The 23,002-nt window shown below is 36.2% G+C and overlaps 1 protein-coding gene across 2 annotated transcripts in view; it reads left to right on the plus strand.

The window, feature by feature from the left end:
• The window catches only part of RTN4 (reticulon 4), an 84,834-nt gene that overhangs the window by 12,550 nt on the left and 49,282 nt on the right, over nt 1-23,002 (plus strand). The window contains exons 2-3 of one of the 2 annotated variants that reach the window (XM_066378255.1): nt 18,847-18,903; nt 19,568-21,976. The exons of the other annotated variant lie outside the window; for it this stretch is intronic. Coding sequence (XP_066234352.1) covers nt 18,847-18,903; nt 19,568-21,976 — 2,466 coding nt within the window. The remainder of the gene's footprint in view (nt 1-18,846; nt 18,904-19,567; nt 21,977-23,002) is intronic. 2 annotated transcript variants of the gene reach the window in all.

The following is a 23,002-nucleotide window of genomic DNA, read 5'->3' on the forward strand; positions in this document are numbered from 1 at the left end:
TCGACACTGGGCGGCTGCCCAGGCGCCCACCTTAGAGAGAACCCTGATTACAAGTGGCATTTTAATAGCCAGTTTGCCAAAATCAACAAAAAATTAGGTATCTGTTCTGCCGAACTGGTGCAAACTGATGCGAACTGGCTGAATTCCGCCATTGGATCATATAGTATGTACTCTTTTTTTTTTTTTTTTTAAATAAATAAATTTTTATTTTAATGGGGTGACATCAATAAATCAGGGTACATATATTCAAAGAAAACATGTCCCGGTTATCTTGTCATTCAATTCTGTTGCATACCCATCACCCAAAGAGAGATTGTCCTCTGTCACCTTCTATCTAGTTTTCTTTGTACCCCACTCCTCCCCCTCCCCCTCTCCCTCCTTCCCTCCCCCTCCCCCTGTAACCACTACACTCTTGTCCATGTCGCTTAGTCTCGTTTTTATGTCCCACCAATGTATGGAATCCTGCAGTTCTTGTTTTTTTCTGATTTACTTATTTCACTCCGTATAATGTTATCAAGATCCCACCATTTTATTGTAAGTGATCCGATGTCATCATTTCTTATGGCTGAATAGTATACCATGGTGTATATGTGCCACATCTTCTTTATCTAGTCTTCTATTTTTTTTTTTTTTTACAATGATTAAAGCCTTTAAGCAAACTCTTGGCCAATACAGCAAGAATCCATAAAAGAGTAGTGTCCTTTAACATGTTCACCAAGTCCAAGTTGGCCCCAACACCATGCCAAATCCCTGAAAAATGCAACCTAGTATGTACTCTTGTGTCTGGTTATTTGCATTTAATATGTTTTTGAGATTTATCAATGATGTATCAGTAAGTTGTTCCTGTTTACTGCTGAGTAATATTTCATAATAAGTATACCACAATTAATTATTCACTTTTTGATGCACATTTGGATTATTTATAGTTTTTGGCTATTTTGAACAATAGGATGCTATGAGCGTTCTTGTATAGGCCTTTTTGTGGACATTTGTTTTCAATTTCTTGAGTAAGAATTGAGTAAGAGTAGAATTGCAGGTTCATGGGATAGGTGTCTTTATAAAAATTACCAGACTACCCTAGCTGCATAGCTCAGTCAGTTGGAATGTCATCCTGAAGACCAGAGGTTGCCGGTTTGGTCCCCGGTCAGGGCACATACAGGAGCAGATCAATGTTTCTGTGTCTTCCCCCCTCCCTCTCCCTCTATCCCCTCTTCCCCTCTTCCTTTCTTCTCTTTTTCCCCCCTTTCCATCTCTGCCTTTCCCCTTGTCCTATCCTTTCTCTCTAAAGTCAATAAATAAATTTTAAAAATTAAAAAAATTTCCAGAGCAGTTCAACGCCTACCAGCAATATATGTGAGTTAGGGTGGCTTCACAATCTCACCAACATTTGATATCATCAGTCTTTTTAATTTTAGCCATTTTGTGTGGGTATGTGGTTTTAATTTAGGTCTCCCTAATGACTAATGAATTAGATAGAGGCTTTTACATGTTTATTGGCAACTAGTGTATTTTTTGTCAAGCGTCCAAAAGTTCTTACATTGGGTTGTATGTCATTTTCTTACTGATTTGTAGGAATCTCTTGTCAGATATGAATATATTCTCCTAATATATAGCTGACCTGTTAATTTTATTGGTTTCTTTTGATGAGTATAATTTTCTGCTTTTGAAAAAGTCTTAATTTATCAAATTTTCCTTTTATGGTTCATGCTTACTATGTGCAAAGACACCTTTGCCTGCTCCAAGTTTGTGAAAACATTCTCTGTTTTCTTCTAAAAGCTTATAGTTTTAGCTTTTATGTTTAAATCTATGATTCATCTTGAATTAATTTTCATCTATGGAAGAGTTACCGATTTAGATTTATGTATTTTTACCATTTTTTTTCTTTCTGTTGAATTGCTTTGATGCCTTTGACGAAAATCAGGTGACCATATAACTGTGTCTATTTAAGCATACAGATACTCCTTGACTTACGATGTGGTTGTGTCACATAAACCCGTGTTAAGTTGAAAATATCCTAAGTCAGAAATGTATTTAGACTCATTAAAAATTGGCACCGACTTTCTTTGGCATTATACCATGTACGTTTACTGGCATTATACTATGTACGTTTACATAAGTGTGTCTAGCATTCAACATGGGAATGGGTGGAAGAGTGGGGTAGTGAGGAAGAGAGGTGGAGAAGGGGAGCAAAGAATTAGAACATTAAATATGGTTACTTCTTAAAATGCATTTAATACCCTAACCTACAGAACATCATAGCCTAGCCTAGCTAGCCTACCTTACATGTGCTCAGACACTTATATTTTGCCCACCTACAGTCAGGCAAGATTTCCTAACACAGAGAGTATGGTAGAGTATCAGTTGTTTACCCGCCTGACCACATGCCTGACTGGGAGCAGTGGCTTGCTGCTGTGTGTTGCCACTGCCCAGTGTCACCAGAGAACTGGAATACAGGTCACTAGCCTGGGAAATGATCAGAGTTTATTCAAAGAATGGTTTCTACTGAATGCATATTGTTCTCTGTAAAGTCGAAATATTGTGAATCAAGGATGTCTGTATTGATTTTGTTCTATTGATCTATTTGTCCTTATGCCAATACCAGACTGTTTTAATTACCATAACTTGACAGTAAGTCTTAAAGTCAAGTAGCATGAGTACACCAAGTTATTGACCAGGCGGTGGCGCAGTAGAGCGTTGGACTGGGATGTGGAGTACATCAAGTTATTTTATTCAAAATTGTTTTGCCCTTTCAAAGTCCTTTTGTATTTCCATATGTATTTTAGGGTCAACTTGTTCATTTCTACAGAATGCCTGCTGGGAATTTGATTAGGATTGTATTGTGTTTAGAGATCACTATGGGGAGAATTGGCATCTTAGGGTTTGAGATTTTACCCTATAACAACTCAACAAATTAGCCTGCCATAGTTTCATGGGTGCTGGTAGAAGACACAGATGCCTGGGTAAGAGATAAAAGACTGTATTGCTCATAGCAGTGATAATAGCCAGAATATTAGCATTTTCTTGCACAGTTACCCTGACCCTCATTTTCCATTGGGCAACGTGGAGAGAGGGCCAAGTGACACTTGTACTTGCATGGGTTATATCACAGGAGAGCAACCTTGGGCTTAGAGCAACTGAATCTTACACTACCTAATAGGCATGCCAGCATTAATGCTCAAGAGGAGGATTTCTCCAAGGCTGTTTGCTGTATAAATGTCTTTGAAAAGATAGAAACAATGGCAGTCAGTGCCCCATTTCTCTGCTTGCATGATGTGCAGAAACATAAGAAACTCGAAGAGAACTTTTTACTGAACAAAAAAAGTCTTCCAATTCATAAATAGGAGATATATATTAGGCTTAGGTTTTCTTTAATTTCTCTCAGTAGTATTCTGTACTTTTCTAGTGTAGAGCAAGGGATTTTATGTTTTTTGTTGCTATTGTAAATGATAATAGTGAAAAAAGTTTTTTATTTGTTAGTTGATGGTATATAGAAATAACTGATTTTTGTATGCTATTCTTGTAACTAGCCTGTATCCTTTCTAAATTCACTTATTAGCTCTAGTAGGGTTTTTATTGTTCTTTTTCTAGTTTCATAAGGTGGGAAGCTCTTTGAATATAATCCTTCTAAAAGCATTTAGAGCTATACATTTCTCTCTAAGCTTGCTTTAGCTGTATCCCACAAATTTCCATTATCATTTAATTTAAAATATGCTTTAATTTCCCCTATGATATATTTTGTGATCCATGGGTCATTTAAAATGATATAGCTTAATTTCTCTGATCTTCAGCTCCCTTGTTAACCTAGTATGAGGATTAAGTGGGACAGGAAGTCACCCTTCAGTAAATGTTAGCTTCTGTCTCTTCATCTTTCCTTTACAGTACCAAACATGTTAGAAATAGTAGACTGTGCCCTGAGATTATGACACAGGTCATTTTATCTTGTGATTGTTCTCAGATGAGATGCTAAAATTAAATTCTAAGATAATGAAAACAAGAATGCTATGTCCTAAAAAAGTAAAAGGTATTAGGTATTCCAAAGCACTTTTCTAAACCCAAATCTGTGCTTGTCAGCAGTAATTGTTTTGGCTTTACGGGGGTGAGCCACCAGCAAAGAGGCTTCCCACTAGAGCAGGCCCTGTGCTGGAGGCAGCATCAGCCTCCCTGGGACATGATGCTATCTGGGAAAACTGGGCCCAGCTTCAAATTGACTGCCTGCTTTCTTTGAAGCCATAGGCATGGCAAATTGTCTTACTTTCTTGGGATTTTCTGACTTAATCAGTTGCTTATGTTTTTATTTTTTCCCCCAAAGATTTCTGCCCAGTTGTCTGTAAGCAAAGCAAAGTAGCATGAGGCTGTCAAAGCTGAACTCATTCTCAGGTTATTTGGTGCTTAGATCAGCCATGAAGACAAGTGCTCTTTGGAAAGATGCTTTCTAGAAAAGTAAAACTCTTGTGGCCACAGATTGCGTTTCTAACCCTCATGAGTTGATATCTTCATAAAAGTGAACAGGGCAAGTATGGAAAAGACAATAACATGATGATAATGGCCAGTGTTTATTGAGGATCTATGTATCATTCACTGTTCCAGTCACTTTACATTTAATAGCTCATTTAACAACACCCCTATAAAATATATGCTAGCCTTATTCCTATTTCTATAAGTAAACTGAGATGAGACATGGAGAGGCCCCCAGCCCCCTCACATCCCCCACTCCAAGCACAGCTAGAAAGTAGTCAAGTCAGAATTTGAACCCAGGTCATCTGTCCCCTGAGGCTACACTTTGAAGTATTATTCAATACTGACTCTATCATGATGTTTACAAAAATAACTTATTGACCTATACCAAGCTGTGGAAAATATTTCTCTCTGTTAGGAACAGCATCTCACTAATACCAATATAAAGAGAGAGGGTGAGCTAAAGGAAAATGGAGGTCTGAAAGCTTATTTATACTCCTTCCTATGTGTGGTCATCTTGACCATTTATGCCACCTGTCCCTGATGTGGAATATAAACCATGTTGTTTTAGGGGTCTCTGAGGCAGTCCTCAAATCAGCTGTTCTCCCCACTGCCAGCCAGCTCACAGCTTCTGGGTGGCCTTCAAAGGAAAATCAACTAGAATAGACTGGAGAGTTTATGAAGTAAAATGAAAGGATGACAAGGTCTCAGCAGGGTAATAATATTATAACTTTCCTGTGAAAATTCCCAGAAAAAAATGTTCATTCTTTCCTCTCAATTCTCCTTTTTTTTCTTCCTCCACTCATTCTTTGTCCTAAACCCCCAGATGCTCCTTGAAGCCTGTCAAATCTCCAGATGAAAATGTGTGCTGGGAATTTGCTCATGTTTTACATGTGTATAAAACAGATATGTGTATATTATACTCTAGAAGTAGGTGTTTAAGACACATAGTTGCTAAGATTTGAGTCCTAGAAGTTTTATTCAACCAGGTTACTGTGTAGAACAGGGGTCCCCAAACTTTTTACACAGGGGGCCAGTTCACTGTCCCTCAGACCGTTGGAGGGCCGGACTATAAAAACAAACTATGAACAAATCCCTATACACACTGCACATATCTTAAAGTAAAAAAACAAAATGGGAACAAATGCAATATTTAAAATAAAGAACAAGTAAATTTAAATCGACAAACTGACCAGTATTTCAATGGGAACTATGGGCCTGCTTTCGGCTAATGAGATGGTCAATGTGCTCCTTTCACTGACCACCAATGAAAGAAGTGCCCCTTCCGGAAGTGCGGCGGGGGCGGATAAATGGCCTCGGGGGGCCGCAGTTTGGGGACCCCTGGTGCAGAATGTTGTTCGCTGCCATAAGTGCTTCAAAGTAAAGAGATTTAGTGACTTAGAGCCTCTATAAAAATACACCTAAATGATTTTATTAATGTTCTACTTTACCTTTTTTTTTAACTTTAAGGTTAAATCTATTTAACATTTTATGATTTTTTTTAGAAATAAAATATTTTATAAAAAAAGAAAGAAATGTATAGGCTTATACAACTAGCAGATCTGGTTCCTGGGTCTCAGTGTGACCAAGTTACTATCTCTCCAGCTCTTTGTTCCTCTCTCTGTGTTGTCTTTCCTATGGATTCTTTCTTGGTAGAAAAGTGACCACTGCTAGCTCTTGAAATAAAAAACTAAAGACTTCTTGTCTTAATATTCTTATATCAAATTATACTGCTCACAAAAATTGGATATTTCAGACTGAATATGAAGTGATAAAGTATGCTGATTTCTGTGAGCAGGGCATACGCCATCCTTGTAGTGGCAGAGGCAGAGTCAGGTCTGCCTGCTACACCAAGGACAAAGCCCCAAGAGAGGACACTGACGGACAGAAATATGCGAACTATCTGGCAGCTAATAAATAGTGTTGAGACAATTGTCTATCCATTTCAGCAGAAGTTATCAGTATGTTCTTACCTCATAAAAAAAATAATAAAGTGCAAATGGATTAAATAGTTAAACATAAAAAGTGTATATAAGAAAAACATTTAGGTTAGAATACTGATATAATCTTGGGCAGGGGAAAAACCTTCCAAACAAGATATAAATTAACAGCCACAAAGGCAAAGGTGCCAAATTTGACAACATAAACATTTAAAATTTCTACAAGGACCCCCCAGAGAAGTTAAAAAACATAGATAACAACCATCATAGATAACAAAGTAGTTCTTCAAAATATATAAACATTCTCACACAAAAATAAACACAATCCAACTTATAAATATGGGCAGAGATAAACAGTTCAATAACAAAAGTACAAATGGATAATAAACACATAAAAATGTTTTACTCTCATTAATAATCAGAAAACGCAAATTAAAGTATCAATGAAATGTAATTTTTATGCATCAAATTAACAAAAACTAAAATAACCAAGATGTGGGATAATGGATATTTTTCTACATTTTGGGTGTAAATGTAAATTAATGAATATGGTTTAAAGGATAATCTGTTATTTCCTATGAGAATGAAATATGTGAATATACTTTGACCCAAGAATTCTACCTCTCATATTTATCCTATAATATACTTGTACAGGTAAAAACATATAATACCATTTAGCAAGTGACTAGTATGTTCCAAGCCCTTTAAAATTCTTTGAAATAGGCCCTGGCCGGTTGGCTCAGTGGTAGAGCGTTGGCCTGGCGTGCAGGAGTCCTGGGTTCGATTCCTGGCCAGGGCACACAGGAGAGGTGCCCATCTGCCTCTCCACCCCTCCCCTTCTCCTTCCTCTCTGTCTCTCTCTTCCCCTCCCGCAGCCGAGGCTCCATTGAAGCAAAAGATGGCCCGGAAGCTGAGGATGGCTCTATGACCTCTGCCTCAGGTGCTAGAATGGCTCTGGTTGCAACAGAGCAAGGCCCCAGATGGGCAGAGCATCGCCCCCTGGTGGGCGTGCCGGGTGGATCCCGGTCGAGCGCATGCGGGAGGGAGTCTGTCTGACTGCCTTCCCGTTTCCAACTTCAGAAAAATACAAAAAATAAAATAAAAATAAAAAAATAAAATTCTTTGAAATAGATGATAGTATACTCATTTTGCAGATGAAAAAACTGAAACTCAGATGTAAACTGCCCAAAGCTATAGGCTATGCAAGTAAAAGAATCTGGAATTCAATCTAGATATTTCTGCCTGTAAAATCCAAGCTTTTATTTTCTTTTAATTTTAATTTATTGTGTTTACATAGATTCTAGTGTCCCCCCAAATGCATCCCCCCTCCCCCATACGTTTTCTTTCCAGTTACTTTCTGATTTTATATTTTAAGGTTTAGGCTTCTTGCCCTGGCTGGATAGCTGGGTCTGTTAGAGCGGCGCCCCGTGCACAGTGGTTGTGGGTTGGATCTCTGGTTCCGTCACATGCAGAAGCAGATTGACATTTCTATCTGTCTGTCTGTCTTCCCCCCACCCCCTTCCTATCTCTTTAAAATTAATAAATAAATTAAAAATTAAAAAAGATTTAGGCTTATTAATGATATGCATTTGTTCAGTTAATTATATTATATAATTTGGAGTTTACCTTTCGATGTTTACAATATTATTGCTATTTAATACCAGACTTATTCCTGGAAGCAATAGGAAGAGAAACCTTTCACAAATTCAAGTAAACCTTACACTGCCAATATTGATGGAGTTCACTTAAGCCAGTGAAAGGTCAGGCTATATATTTTATTTAAAACAAGTGAATTCTGCCAACCTCCACACCATGTGGTTGTTTTTTCTTCACTCCTCCATAACTCATCCTGTTCTCCCCTTTTGTACTTTTCTGTTCTGCTTCTTTTAAGGTCTCATCTGAACTTGCCTATTTTGCCTCTCAGCAGAGACTATCTTAGGCTATCCCTCTAAGTCTTGGCTGACTTTGGGCAAAATTCCAGATAACTGCTACCTGGAGTTGAAATTTGTACATAGAAAAATTTTATAAGGAACATCTACTGTACATATCAAGATGCTTTTTAACAAACACTTAATCTTGGATCTAAATAGATCTTGTTTTTCTTTTGATTTTCTGCATAAGATTATAGCTACAGTACAGAACTTCTTCTACCCCTTACTCTCAAAACTTAAACCTCTCCCCCCATCATAAAGCAAAAAAGATTAATTGTTAGGTACTGTGGTTTTAATATCTGCCTACAATGCTTTATCTGCAGAAAATTTAGAAAATGCAAAAACATGAAAATTCAAATTATTGACATTAGCTTTTCTTTGAAAACATAAAATGCCCCAAGTGTTGGACATTTGGATTAATTTTGATGTTTTACAAAATTGATGAAAATTCTTGTACACATTAGTTGTTAATTGGGATTTATAAAAAACGGAGCTGCTGCCATTTACCATCAGATTTCCATAACCCACAGGAATTTCTCAGAGGGCAGCTTAACCGCACATTTATAGCTCTTAGATCTAGCTTCTCTCTTCTTATAGTCTTGTTATCTAAAATCTCTAAATAAAACAGCTAAGTTTTAAAATCATATGTTGCTGTAAGTGCTATGTTATAAATATATGTTTAAAATAACTTTTCAATCTGCTAATTAAATTTGCAGAAAGGGGACTACTAATGTAACATTTAATAAATACTCTTCTAGACTTAACATGGAAAATTCTATGAGAATTTTGTAGAAAATTGCAAGTGGATATATTCTACTTTAGTTAATATAAATATTGAAAATGAATATTAAACATAAAATGTACTTTATAAGTATGTGAATTTGTTTAGTGCATAGGTTTTTGAGTCATCATGTACAGTTTTTTATTTAACTTAATTCTAATTTTTACAAAAGTTTGTTAAAACTGTCAAAAAATCACATCTTTAACAAAAATTGCTTAACCATGAAAGAGTTGGGACTCTGAATGTGATGTTTCAACTGTCAGATTTGTGACCGTATGGTCAGCGAGTGACGGATTGGGAGCGAGAGGGTTAAGCTGTGTGTGTGCTGGTGTATGATGGCTGGGAAGTAAGTTCCTGACACCACTGTTCAGTTAAGTCAAGGCCTAGGGAAGTCAGAAGTCAGGGAAACCAAAGGTTCAGAGAGTAAGGTCCCTGGAGAAAGCTGTCCTGGAGAATTTCAAGGAAGCAAAGATGAAGAACCCCACTTGGAGCTAAGGGCTAGGCTATTGTGCCCGCCCTGGTAATCCTGAACCACTGTTGGTAGGATGGTGCTTTCTGTCGTTGGAAGGCTAGAGCTGGCCACAGGGAAAAAGATAAAGGGCCCCTTTCTGAATTTCTATGACCTAGTTCAGCATAGCTGCTAGGCCCAAGATCCAGAAGTCTATAAGAGAACATTAATGCAAATGGACCAATCCAGCACAGGGTTTTTCTTTGGATATATACCCAGAAGTGGAGTCCACCTCCCATATGTGCCTTGACCAGGCAAGCCTAGGGTTTTGAACCGGCAACCTCAGCATTCCAGGTCAGTGGGTCAGTGCTTTACCCACTGCGTCATCATGCTTCAGGCTAAAATACATCTTTCTTGATGAAAATATTATTTAAATCTGTAAATATATACTATGAACATTTTAAATATCAAAGTCAACAAATAACTTTTAACCTCTTTGTGTTCTTATATTTAAAGCATGTGTCCTGTAAACAGCACACAGTAGGGTTTTTTATCTATTCTGAAAACCTGGCTTTCAATTGGGACCATTTATATTCATTGTAATTATTACTATGGTTCATTTAAGTCTTTGTTTTCTCTGTGTCCCATCTGGGTTTTGCTCTATGCTTCCGTGTATTTCTCCCATCCTTTGTGCTTTTATTGTCATACATTTTGCTTCTACAAATACTGTACATTGTAATTATTATTTGAGCTTCAAAAGTAAATTATTCTTTAAAGAAATTAAGAAGTGAGAATATTTTGTATCTAGTCACATATTTACTATTCTGCTATTCCTTCATGAAGATACTGGTTTCTATCTGGTGTTCTTTTCCTGCAGTCTGAAGAATTTTATTTAAAATTTCTTGTAGTTCAGGTGAGTTGGTGATAATTTTTTTCTAGCTTTTGTTTCCATATTTTATCTGATATCTTTATTGTCTTTATATTTCATGAATATTTTTGATTAATTCAGTCTTGCTATTATGGAAGTTATGTTTTTTTAAGTCACAGAAAACACTGAATTAACGAATACTGAATCATTGCCCCTAGAGGAAATTCAGGGTTAGGTTCCTGGGAACCTCTAGTCATAACATTTTTGTTAACCATTCTAAATATAACTTTGATTTATATGTGCTTCTATTTAAAGACACATTATTTACTATATATTGTTGATTTATTAACATTGAACTCATGACCAACAGCACTATAACTCATGCCTGAATGAAGTGTATCTAACACATATATTTTCTCTGTAAAGTACATGATAACCTTTTTATGGTTAACAACACTAGACAGCATTTCAGCATTGTGCTTGAGGGCTATTTAAACAGCAAAATCACCAACAAAAGCCACAAAAAATGTGAAAAAATGTGGCACTAAGTAGGCTGGAAAAAGAATACTTGTTTATAGTCTGAGAGCTGAAACAAGGAGACAATAGAGTTTCCTTGTTTGACTTACCTAGGAATGTGTGCTGGGTGACTGAAATATTTTACTGCTGTGTGCATGTCTGCTGGTGTTAAAGTACAGAGACTCCTCGGGTTACAACATCATTTCATTTGTACAACAGTGATGTAGCCCGAATTTTGGTGTAAGTCAAAACACACCCTAGTCTAAGTCACTTAGCTATCCTAACATAGTTGTAAAATCATGATCTAGAACATAAAAACACAAGCCACAGAGAAAGGAAAAGGACATAAATATACTGTACTGTACTCTGTACTGTAGTAACAGAAAAAAATGACAAAAATAAGCCGAAATACTCATGTATCAATTGTTTAAAGTTTTTATGGAGGTGAGTGTCATAAACTCGAAATGTCGTATGTCGAGACTGTCATAATCCAAGGACCCCTATATTTTTGGAATTACCAATTTAGTGAGCAAATTTGCAAATAGGGAATCAGTGAATAATGATTGAGTGTATATAATTTTAGGTTGTCAGTTTTTGGGGATTAATCAGTGAATAATAATGATTGAGTGTATATAATTTTAGGTGTCAGTTTTTAAAATCATTTTAAGGATGTCCATTAAATTTTGGATTACATTATTTCCAATGAGAGGTCAGGTCACTCTTACTGCTGTTCCCCTGCCTTTTTCCTGTTGTAAAGATTTTCTCTATCTTTGGTTTTCAACAACGTGACCTCCACAATATATTTCTTTGTAATTTGTATTTATTCTGCTTCTTGGATCTGTAAGTTGGTATTATCTGTCACAATTGACAAGTTTTAGTCTATTATATCTTCGTTATTTTTTTGTTTGCATCAGGCGCTGTTGCTTGTTCCGGGCAGGAGGAGGGGCTGCAGTGACATGCACTTGAAACGCGTGATGATCTCCCAGTCACTGAGGCTCTCTGATCCTTCTTTTTCCCCTGCTGTGACTCAGTTTGGATAGTTTCTTTCTCTTTTTTCTTTCTCTTTCTTCCTTACTTTTTTTCTCTTTCTTTTTAAATTTTATTGTGTTGCTTTAAGTTTATTTATTCTTCTGCACTGTCCAGACAACTCTTAAGCCCATCTAGTGAATTTTTCTTTCATTTAATGTAATTTTCAGTTATATAATCTCATTTTCTTTTGTCTAGTCTATATTTTTCTACCAAGATTCTCTGTTTATTCATTATGTCCATTTTTTACTGTTCATCCATAGGAATATTTTAATACCTATTTTAATTGTCCCTAATCCAAAATCTACTCGATTTCTTGGTTTGTTTATATTGACCAGTTTTTCTTATTTATGCTCATATTTTCTTCTTTTCATGTCCAGTCATTTTTTTATTTTATGCTGGTTGTGATGGGTGTGGTGTTAATTTTGTTCTGTCAGGCAGTTAATTTGCTGGCAAATCATTTTGATCTTTTCAAGTCTTGATTTTAATGTTAAGGTGGGTCAAGAAGCAGGAATCCATTGTTTTTTTTTCTGTAAGGGTCGAGCAGTAACTGTTTCTGTCTTAAGTACTCATCTTTGCCAATATAATGCAAATACAGCTTTAGACAATACCTAAGTGAATGAACATGACTACCTTCCATTATAACTTTGGCCCATGGACCATATTTTGTTGACTCTTGGTCTAGAGCAGTGGTTCTCAAAGTGTGCGCCAGGGCGCACTGGTGCACCCTAGAAGATTTCCAGGTGCACCCTCTGGTATTCCAGAGAAATATGTGCCTGTTGGGGACCAAAAAACCAACAGGGTTTTTGGAGTTTAGATTTTTGGGGAACAGAGGTGTGGGGAATTGGCTGTAAGCTGACAATCTGCCCAACCCCACACCTCACTTGCCTGATTAGGTTGCAAAAGGCTGTTAGTTAAGCTGTGGTGCTGGATTGTTTACACTACCCCCATGTTCCCTGGAAAGACTGGAGGCAAGTTTCTTCTATCCTTCGTTTGGTGTAAAGTTTTTTTTAATTTTTATTTTTAACATTATTTTTTAAAATTATTATTATTAAATTTAATGCAATGACATTGATAAATCAGGGTACATATGTTGAGAGAAAACATCTCCAGATTATTTTGACATTTGATTATGTTTGGTATAAAGTTAAGATGAAATGTATGGTGGGGGTTTTTTACATTCAACACAATTGAGAGTAAAAAGAGAGGAATTCTTCAATGTATTGACAAGGAAATGAGAGTTTGCCTTTCAAATATATGCCCAAACATTGAAGAAATCGCTAGGACACATCAGGCTTATGTTTCTCATAAACACAAGAATGAAAAAACTTAACACATTTGTGCCAGGACCTTCCAAGTTTACTAAATCTTACTAAGAATATATCTATATATTTAAAAAGATAACTTTTTGGTCATTTTTTAATTTTTTAACCCCTCTGTTTTACGAATTCTAAAAAGCATAACTCAAAAAATATAACATAAAAATGTTTTTTAATGTCAGAATAAATTTAATTTTGTCATATTTATTTTGCTTAATTACCATAAAAGCACGCTTGGACTTTATTTTTTCTTTAATATTTGACTTAATTATTATAACATATTTCTCGAAAATATGTATATAGTGCGCCTACAATTATTTGTAGGATTTTAAATGTGCCCCAACCTCAAAAAGTTTGAGAACCACTGGTCTAGAGTATCCCTTACTTTAGGACTAGAGTAGTCCAATCTTCAGGTGTTCTTTTTCTGGAATTTCCCCTTCATGCTTGGGGTATTCAGTGAGATCTCTCCACCCTGGCTGGTCAAAACTTAGGTCAGGTCTTCCAGCACAGTCCAGAATATCCATTCAGCTCAAAATTCTATTACAGATTTCTCTGCTAGGCCTTGCTGAGTCTTATGCTGTGTATTTATAGAGAAAAGCCAAGTATTCCAAGGGAACCGCTTTCCAGATTTCTGGCGCTCCTTTTCTCTCCAGCTTTTCTTTGTATATTACCCTGCCCCACAAATGCCACAGAACTCAGCAGCCTCCTCAGCTAGCAAGAGCCCAGTATTCTTGGGCTCCTCTTCCTGCTGCGGTGGACCAGAGAGTACCTACGGGCAGAAAGCCAGGGCACTCGTGGTGTGCTGCCCTCTTCCCGGGCATCGTACTCCTTCCTGTACTGCCTGTGGTCCAGGGTCTCAAGACAGCTGCTTCATCTATTTTGCCCAGTTTTATGCTTGTTTATGTTGGAAAGGTTGGTCTGATATAATTACTCTCATAGCTAGAAGCAGAAGTTCTTCTCCATGGTTTTAAAATATAATTTGCTCCCTTGTTTTGGAAATTAGATATGGTTTTACTGACTGGTTACATGTTTGGTTGATAAAAAGGTTTTTAAAAAAATGAACATGTCAAGGAAAATACTCAGTTATAAGAGTGTGTGGACATTGGTGAGCTTGTGATAGCATATGTTTTTTTAAGTTGGTAATAAGTTTAAAAACTGTCATTGTGACTTTTACTTTTTTAAAAAGTGATTTGCTTAAAAAAATATCTCGTTAGTGAACTTTTATTTTGAACTGATCCTTGTGTGTTGGAAGTAAGTAACATTTAAAGTATGTAGCCCTGCAGTAGTTAATCTAAATGTACATACATCCTAGTTTTAGGCTTAGGTCAGGAAGTGAATCTGGCATTAGGGCCCACATGAGGAATAGATCATTTGGGAAAACTTGTTTGGTGAATAGTGCTCATCTCACATACTGTCATTAAAAGCAGTTTAGTGCTTCTGTTCATTTTACTGAGGGTGATAAGGAAATAAATGCATATCTGATTATAATGAAAAAGTTAAATTATAATTCTGTAGCTTTGTCATTAACTAGCTTTGTGACTTTGAATAAGCTACTTAATTCTCTGAGTTTAGGTAACTGGAAATATGGTAGAAGATTAACAAAAGATGAGGACAAGCATGCTTTAGATATGGTGAATTTGAGGGGTACTGGATTTCAGGATTCAGATATGCAGGAAAGGGAGGTGTGGGTTTGGTTAGGGAGAATCATATTTACCGGTATTAGCTATGACCTGTGAGGAGTTGTTGAGATAGGGTTAGACTGTTAAGTTGGGGCCATATGATGTGGGGCTTTATTTATCTGACAGAGGATTTTAGGTAATTCAATGGATAACTTGAAGCCTTTGAATGTTTTTGACCAAAAGAAGGTATAGAATTGTCCTTTTAGAAACACACGGTTGATGGCAGTAGAGGGGAAAGACTGCATAGGAAAGCTCTGGCTCTCCTTTTGCCTGTTTTAGTGAAAACTCGTTTTTCTTTTTTAATGCCAGTGTGTTTTTACTTAGTATGGGTGTAATTAAATCCTTAATATTTATTATCTTTTTCTGGCTGTTCAAAAGAGCACAAATGAGGTTGATGATCAAAGTTTTATTTTATTCAGTAATTAGAATTTGGCATAATGAGTAGATCATAGAAAGGGGGAATTGTTTATCTTTTTTAAACCCAATAATGTAAATGTACATATCACATATATCATGCTTTTTATTTATTATAGTATACCTGATTATAAAATACATTATTCATGATCTTTTACAGGAAAAGGAAGCCTAATCTAAAATCAGTAATTTTTTTCAAAAAATAGTTTTGCCTTAGAATTTGATAGCTTATGATATATATGTCAATGATCAAAATTTTCTTTGAACAGTCTTAATTTTATTAGCCATTTTTAATTTCTAAATTTATCCAAGTCCAGGAAAGGAATTACTGTAGCGGTTAAAGGAAAGAGTATAGACTTGTAAACTCTGGATTCAAATCTCAGGTCCATCACTTTAAATTTTGTGACTCCAGGCAAGTTACTAAGCCTTTTTGTGCCTGTTTCCTTATCTGTGAAATGAGGATAACAGTAGTACCTGTTTGAAAAGATGGTTTTGAATATCAAAAGAGTATCTAAATTACATATGCCTAGCCAGCATTCATTTCTCTATAAATGTATTTGTGAAGTAGAAACAGTTAATCAGTCAAATATTCTAGATAATTACAGGGTATTTGCTGAGTGACAATTACCTTGTTTCAAGAGATCAGAATGGAGGGGCTGATAAAGGACGAATTTGAACCTGTAGCACTAATGCATGAACACATTCCCGAGAAGATAAAGCACATGATCTTGGGAGTTGGACCTGTTTAAATCCTGGCTTTCTGGCCTCCTAGCTCTGTGACTTAGGGCAAGTTGTTTCTTTTTCTTTCTCTTGCTCCTCCCTCAAAACATTTTGAGGTAGATACTATTATTTAATAAGTGTGAAAATGAGGCACAGAAAGGTAGTAATACCTTTCTCAGGGTTGCACAATTGTGATTTGAACCCAAGCAATTTGATCTGTATGATTACTTTAGTACCAGTCTGAGCAACTTTCTTCTTGAAGGCCAAATGGCAGTGACCTCTTCCGGATTTTTTTTCTAAATGCTTTTAGAAACGCAATATTTGTTTGTGCTTAATTTTGGATTGAATTTCATTTTTCAAAATATGGAGATTTTCTCTTTTGGGGGGGAAATTTAATGAATATTTGACATACCAATTTATAAACTTTCTCATATGGCAATGTGCCAGAAATACAGTTTTTACTATAAGAAGGATACATTTTTTAAAGTATGTTTAGACCAGACATTTTAGATTTTAGTTTTCCATTTAATTTTAATAGTAATATGTGTCTAGTACACTTTCTGAGTATACTGGCCCCTGAATTAGTGTCTTTTAACTATGTAGTCTAGATGAAAAAGCCATTTTAGAATCTGCTACCTTTATTTGAAGTGCAGCAGCTGTGTAATTATTTGGTTCTGCTCTTTGATCCCCGAACTTGTTTTACACGGGATTAGAATTCATTATTTTACCTGAAAGGAATTTTCAAATTCTCTCATTTTATCATACAAATGAGAAACAGTATAAATTAACTAAGATCACAGAGCAAGTCATCTTTAAAAGGTGCATACACACATTTTATAAAATCTTATTGTGTCTTAATAGTTTGGATGAGTATCTCAGTAAGCGTTTTGCTCTAGGTTATCAGAAACCTTTGTAATACTGTGGTTTCCCTTTACCACCTCATCTAAGATTCCTTTAGCTATGGCATTATGCTTAGTATGGCTTTATCTAAAATTTATATGACACTGTCAATTTAAGTCTTCTATTTATCAAGGGAAATAGAATACTGTTGGAGACAACTCCATGTTCATGATAGCCACATTCTTTGATTTCTTTCTATTGAACAGCCTTGTCTAGCTTGTTCTTCCAGATGGAAGTGTCCAAATTTATTAGCATCTATCCACTAAAGGAATATCTTCCTGTTATCCCCTCAAGCTATTTCAAATTAGTTTTTGCTAGAAGCCTTTTCCTAGTGTAAACTGCATAAGATTTACTTATTTTTTTAGCTTGGTATCTCCCAACTGCAGGTATAAAATGATACTGTATAAGTTTAATATACCCTTGTACATATAGTATATTTGTTGGCTTGGGTTGCCATATCAAAATACCAAGGATGGAGTTACTTTAACAACAGAAATTTATTTTTCACAATTGTAGAGGCTGAGAAGTCTAGGATCAAGGTGCCAGCTGGGTAGGTTTCTTTCTGAGGCCTTTTCTCAGCTTATAGGTCGTTGCCATATCTGTTTGCTGACATGACGTGTATGTGCATGTGTGTGTGCACAGAAGAATGGAGAGAGATAGGGAGAGGGAAGGGTGTTGTCACACAGGGATGAGTAAGCTCTCTGGTATCTTTGATTGATTGATTGATTTTAGAGAGAGGAAGGGAAGGGAGAGAGAGACTAAAACATTGATCTGTTCCTGTGTATGCCCTGACCGGGAATTGAACCTCCATGCATTGGGAGGATGCTCTAGCGGGCTGACAGGGTATTAGAATACTAATCTTATCCCACTATGTCCCAACACTCTTGATCTCATGTAACCCTAATTACCTCCCAAAGGCCCTGTTTCCAAATACTATCACGTTGGAGGTTAGGGCTTCAAGAATTGGGGGGGGGGGGGGGGACACAGATAATGAATACATTACATATTGCATATAGTGTGGTTGAGAAAACAGCCTCTGGAGTTGAATTGCCTGAGTCCCTCTAGTTGTGTATTGAGTGAGTTCCTTAACTTCAGTCACTTGGTTGTTCGTTTGTTTTAATCTGTTAAATGGGGAACATTAATAATAGGGCTAAGTTCTTGCATGTAAAGTACTTAAAATAATAACAAGTAGCCCCCAATGTTAATTTTAGACAAACTGGTGATAATAATGATCTTCCCAGTGATAATTAACATTTTCTTTGTAATTTGGATAATGGTATATGGGACTGATGTCTTCCAAGAATAGTGTACACTGACTCTTAGAATCTTTTTCTGTAAAGGTAGATAATACGGATTAAGAAAATGCATTATCCTCCACAAGTCCTTCTGAACTGAATATATACCAATAAAAAAGACAAGCAACTGTAGTTATTAATTTTATTTAAATGCATCTTTAAAATTTTGGATTGAAAAAATATTTTTTGGATTGATTAGGACAAGGTAATTAATTATTTGAAAATGTAAGTAAAAGCTTTGGATGTGAAGAATAATAGTATCTTAAAAGTCATTTGGTTTATGACATTTAACATAAACATGTTGCCTCTTGAAAAATCATAGGTTCTATGGATATCATTATAATCAACTTTATACTACATATGGTAATTTAATCTGAGTTAATGGTACTACTAACGGTACTACTTTATTCTTTCCATCTTGGCTTTTTTTTTTCTGTAGGTGAAGTTTTGTGTTAACTCATTACAAACTGAACCTTTGCTTGCTCCTCTTAACTTTAGTCTCCTTCCAACTCTGTCTTTATTTCTGCTGAGGTTATATTCTATTTGTTTTTCAGATGAGACACTTTTTGCTCTTCCTGCTGCATCTGAGCCTGTGATACACTCCTCTGCAGGCAAGTTCTTTCTGCTAGTCTTTCATCCTCTGTGTATCTAACTTTAACTCTTTAGTTTTATTAACTCTATACAGAGTAGTTTGAATTTACTAAACACTAGCATGGTTCTGATAATGTTTCCTGAAAATTTTGAAATTGTAATTTATATGCTATGTCCAAGGGAGAAATGGGCATAACCTAATAACTGGAAGTATGTAAGGAGTTCTTCAACCCTTGATTTAAATTTACATATGACTACTCTGTTTCTCCAAATCAAATTTACTTGCTTACAGCTGAAAGGATTTGAAAACTGTCACTCTGTGGCATTTAATTATCCAATGCCCTTTCTTTTCTGTACTGTCAAATGCTCTTCTCAAATTCATGTTTTTTCCTGCTAAAACTAGGTAAAGAAACTTTTATAGTGATTATACTTGAGGTTTTTCTCAAAAACTTGATTTATGTCTTTGCATAGCATATAATTACCTTTGTAGCCACACACAGATTTTATTGACAGTAGCTTTAATTTTTTAGAAGTGACTCCAGTCTACTTGATATTTATTAATAAAATGTTACATTTAGTTTTACTTAATAGTCTTTACTAACACTGTTTGAATCTGTAATAAAACTTGCATAAACTCTGAGAACACTGGCATTCTCTAACTTTCCTTTCTGTCCATGGTCACAGAAAAAATTATGGACTTGAAGGAGCAGCCAGGTAACACTGTTTCCGCTGGTCAAGAGGATTTCCCGTCTGTCCTGCTTGAAACTGCTGCTTCTCTTCCTTCTCTATCTCCTCTCTCAGCTGCTTCTTTTAAAGAACATGAATACCTTGGTAATTTACCAGCAGTATTACCCACCAAAGGAACAGTTGAAGACATTTCAAAGGAACCTTCTAAAGAGTTTTCAGAAAAGGCAAAAAATCCATTTGTAGACAAAGATTTAACAGAGTTTTCAGAATTGGAATACTCGGAAATGGGCTCATCGTTCAGTGGCCCTCCAAAAGCAGAATCTGCCCCAACAGTAGCACGTCCTAGGGAAGAGATAACTGTGAAGAATAAAGATGAAGAGAAGGATTTAATTAGTAATATTCTCTGTAATCAACAAGAGTCACCTACAGCCCTTACTAACCTGATTAAAGAGAACAAAGTTATTTCTCCAGAAAAAACAAAGGACAGTTTTAATGAGAAGGGAGTTGCAGCAGGAGCTCCTATGAGGGAGGAATATGCAGACTTCAAACCATTTGAGCGAGTATGGGAAGTAAAAGGCACTAATGAGCAAGGTGGTGATGTGTTGGCTGCAGCAGGTAAAGTAGAGAGCAAGCTGGAGAGTAAGGTGGTTAAGAAATGTTTTGCCGATAGCGTTGACCAGACAAATCATGAAAAAGATAGTGAAAGCAGTAATGACGATGCTTCCTTTCCCAGTACACCAGAAGCTGTAAGAGATGGGTCTGGAGCATACATCACATGCGCTCCCTTTATCCCAGCAGCAACTGAAAGCATTTCAAGAAACATTTTTCCTATGTTGGAAGATCATACTTCAGAAAATAAGACAGATGAAAAAAAAATAGAAGAAAGAAAGGCCCAGATTGTAACAGAGAAGAATATAGGCACCAAATCATCAAACCCTTTCCTGGTAGCAACACAGGATTCTGAGTCAGATTATGTCACAACAGATCATGTATCAAAGGTGACTGAGGGAGTAGTAGCGAGCATGCCTGAAGGTCTCACCCCAGATTTAGTACAGGAAGCATGTGAAAGTGAATTGAATGAAGCTACAGGTACCAAGATTGCTTTTGAAACAAAAATGGACTTGGTTCAAACATCAGAAGCTATGCAGGAGTCACTCTACCCTGTAGCTCAGCTTTGCCCATCATTTGAAGAGTCTGAAGCTACTCCTTCACCAGTTTTGCCTGATATTGTTATGGAAGCCCCACTAAATTCTGTAGTTCCTAGTGCTGGTGCTTCTGTAGTGCCTCCTAGTTCATCACCATTAGAAGCTCCTCTTTCGGTTAATTATGAAAGCATAAAACTTGAGCCTGAAAATCCACCACTATATGAAGAGGCCATGAATATATCCCTTAAAAAGGTATCAGGAACAAAGGAAGAAGTTAAAGCACCTGAAAGTATAACTGTAGCTGTTAAAGAAACAGAAGCTCCTTATATATCGATTGCGTGTGATTTAATTAAAGAAACAAAGGTCTCTACTGAACCAACTCCAGACTTTTCTAATTACTCATACTCAGAAATAGCAAAAGGTGCACAGCCAGTGCCTGGCCTTTCTGAGCTCGTTGAAGATTCCTCTCCTGATTCTGAACCAGTTGATTTATTTAGTGATGATTCAATACCTGAAGTTCCACAAACACAAGATGAAGCTGTGATACTTGCGAAGGAAAATCTCATTGAAACTTCATCGGAGTTCATGCTAGAACATGAAAATAAGGAACTCAGTCCTTCACCATCACTTAAGGGGGGAAAGCCTTATTTAGAATCTCTTCAGCCCAGTTTAGACACCGCAAGAGATACCTTACCACCTGGTGAAGTTCCAGCATTGACCCAGAAGGAGAAAACTCCTTTGCAGATGGAGGAGCTCGATACTGCAGTTTATTCAAATGATGGCTTATTTATCGTTGAGGAAGCAAAAATAAGAGAGAGTGAAACATTTTCAGATTCATCTCCAATTGAGATTATAGATGAGTTCCCTACATTTGTCAGTTCTAGAACTGATTCTTCTAAATTAGCCAGGGAATACACTGACCTAGAAGTATCCCACAAAAGTGAAATCCTTCATGTTGAGGATGGAGCTGGGTCATTGCCCTGCTCAGAATTACCCCATGACCTTTTTTTCAAGAATGTGCAACAGAAAGGTGAAGATAAAGTCCATGTCCCAGATGAAGTTTCCAAAGACAGGTCTGATATTTCAAAGGTGCCCTTTCTGCCTCCAGATGTTTCTGCTTTGGCCACTCAAACAGAGATAGGCAATATAGTTAAACCCAAAGTTCTTGTGAAAGAAGCTGAGAAAAAACTTCCTTCTGGTACAGAAAGAGAGAACAGATCACCATCTGCTATATTTTCAGCAGAGCTGAGTAAAAGTTCAGGTAATCAGTCCATGCATTGTTTTGTGCTTTACTGCCACCTTTCGACTTACCATGGAACATTCCCCACTATATTTTGGGTCATATATTGATTGCATTTATGGTATCTCGTGCATCACATTGATAAGAATTCTACTGTCTCAGTTAAAGGTTTTAGTGCTTTTTCTACCCTTCTTACACTCATTATTCACCCTTGCGCTTAACTTTTCCTTACAATTATTTGTGGATCATTTGTATATTGCACCAGGGAACTAGAGGAAATTTTTGTTAGAATTGGCTTCAGTGTCTATTTCATTTCTTTTGCTTCAGTGTTTCCTGATAGCATGAAGAGCAAAAGGTATTAAAACAAATATTTTTGGATGCATTTACTTATGTTTTCCTAAGAAATTCTTTCTAAATTTTTAATGAAAGAACATTTCTGTAACATTTCTAATATTTTAATATAATGCAGTATTTTCCAGTAATAGGTATAAAGTTATGCATACTGAGTAATAGACATTTTGTTGAAAAGTATAAATTGAGGTATGCTGTTACAAATTTTATGAGACCTACTTATTTTTCTTTTGATTCTACATTTCCCATTATCTGATTAATATAAAGTGATTTGCACATGTTTTTTATTTAGCACTCTAATTTAGCTGTGTCTTCTATAAATATATGTAGTGATTATGTGTATTTTACTGACTATACTTACCTATTGGAGATGAGTAGCACTACTGGTAACACCAGTTTAGACATTTAGGTCTAAGAAATCGGAGATTATGAACATTAAGGCAACAGGATGAGCATGGTAACATAGTATGTAGTATTTGTTGCTTGTCAACATGAAGGATAAGGGGAGGCATTAAAGATGACTTCATATGTGCAAATACGTGGTGGCAGTATGAGAAACTGAGTTAGGGAACATGAGAGAATAAAGTGGGTTTTAAGGAGAGATGATAAAAAAATAAAACAACTGTTAAATATACTGGTATTAAGGTATCTAGGGGACATCCAAAAGTGATAGATATTATACATGGGAAGCTCTTT

The sequence above is a fragment of the Saccopteryx leptura genome, chromosome 3 (assembly GCF_036850995.1).
Source record: "Saccopteryx leptura isolate mSacLep1 chromosome 3, mSacLep1_pri_phased_curated, whole genome shotgun sequence".
Lineage (NCBI taxonomy): Eukaryota > Metazoa > Chordata > Mammalia > Chiroptera > Emballonuridae > Saccopteryx > Saccopteryx leptura.